The sequence below is a fragment of the Phaethon lepturus genome, unplaced genomic scaffold (genome assembly GCF_000687285.1).
Source record: "Phaethon lepturus isolate BGI_N335 unplaced genomic scaffold, ASM68728v1 scaffold41192, whole genome shotgun sequence".
Lineage (NCBI taxonomy): Eukaryota > Metazoa > Chordata > Aves > Phaethontiformes > Phaethontidae > Phaethon > Phaethon lepturus.
In genome coordinates, this window is record NW_010524863.1 from 15,318 (window position 1) to 15,988 (window position 671).

At 47.2% G+C, this 671-nt stretch overlaps 1 protein-coding gene across 1 annotated transcript in view; it reads right to left on the reverse strand.

Moving 5' to 3' along the window:
• Positions 1-433: 433 nt before the first annotated feature.
• PRPF40A (PRP40 pre-mRNA processing factor 40 homolog A (S. cerevisiae)) overlaps positions 434-671 on the reverse strand; it is a 24,170-nt gene continuing 23,932 nt past the window's right edge. Inside the window, exon 25 of the mRNA XM_010282576.1 lies at positions 434-584. Within this exon, the coding sequence (XP_010280878.1) occupies positions 492-584 (93 nt within the window). The 3' untranslated portion in view covers positions 434-491. The remainder of the gene's footprint in view (positions 585-671) is intronic.

Here is a 671-nt window from a genome sequence, read left to right on the forward strand (position 1 = left end):
CTTCCCCTTTCCAAAGTAAAAACAAATCCATAGAACAAATTAAACCACAAGAAACTATATTAAGAATCTCTTTCTAAAAAATGAAATTTTATCTGCTTACAACAGCCAGGAAAACCAGTGTTCCTACCTTTCTAGGAAGGATGATGCCTTGCTAGAAAGGTGCCAACACTCCCCTGGGCATGCGGACCGGACCTGGTGAGCAGCACAAGGCCTGCCACCACCGCGGGGCTCCCTCCGCGCGGAGCAGAGCGCCTGCCCTGCCTCGCAGGCCCAGGACGGACACTCAGCTTTGCGCTTGGAATTTCATTCACTTTTCTAGGTTTGATGCCAGGCCCGTAATAATAGTACTTGAATGTATTGGTGTGGTCAAAAATTAAAACCCACTGTTATTTCAACAATGGAACTCAGGATATCAGAACCCACGTCCTGAATTAGACATTGGTTTCTTTTATTATGCCACAATGTAAACATATTTGGTATAAATAATGTTCTTATTGATCTTCATCCAGTTGTTCCAAAAGAGTCCTCCTCTGTTTTTCCAACTCCCCTTCACTCAGTTCACTGCCAGAAGTATCCCAGTTCCCCTGCAGAGAGAAGCAAGGTTAGTGGTAAGCAGCACGTACCTTCCGCGCCGCACGGGCTCACGCTGGCGGCCCGCAGCCGGCATAAGG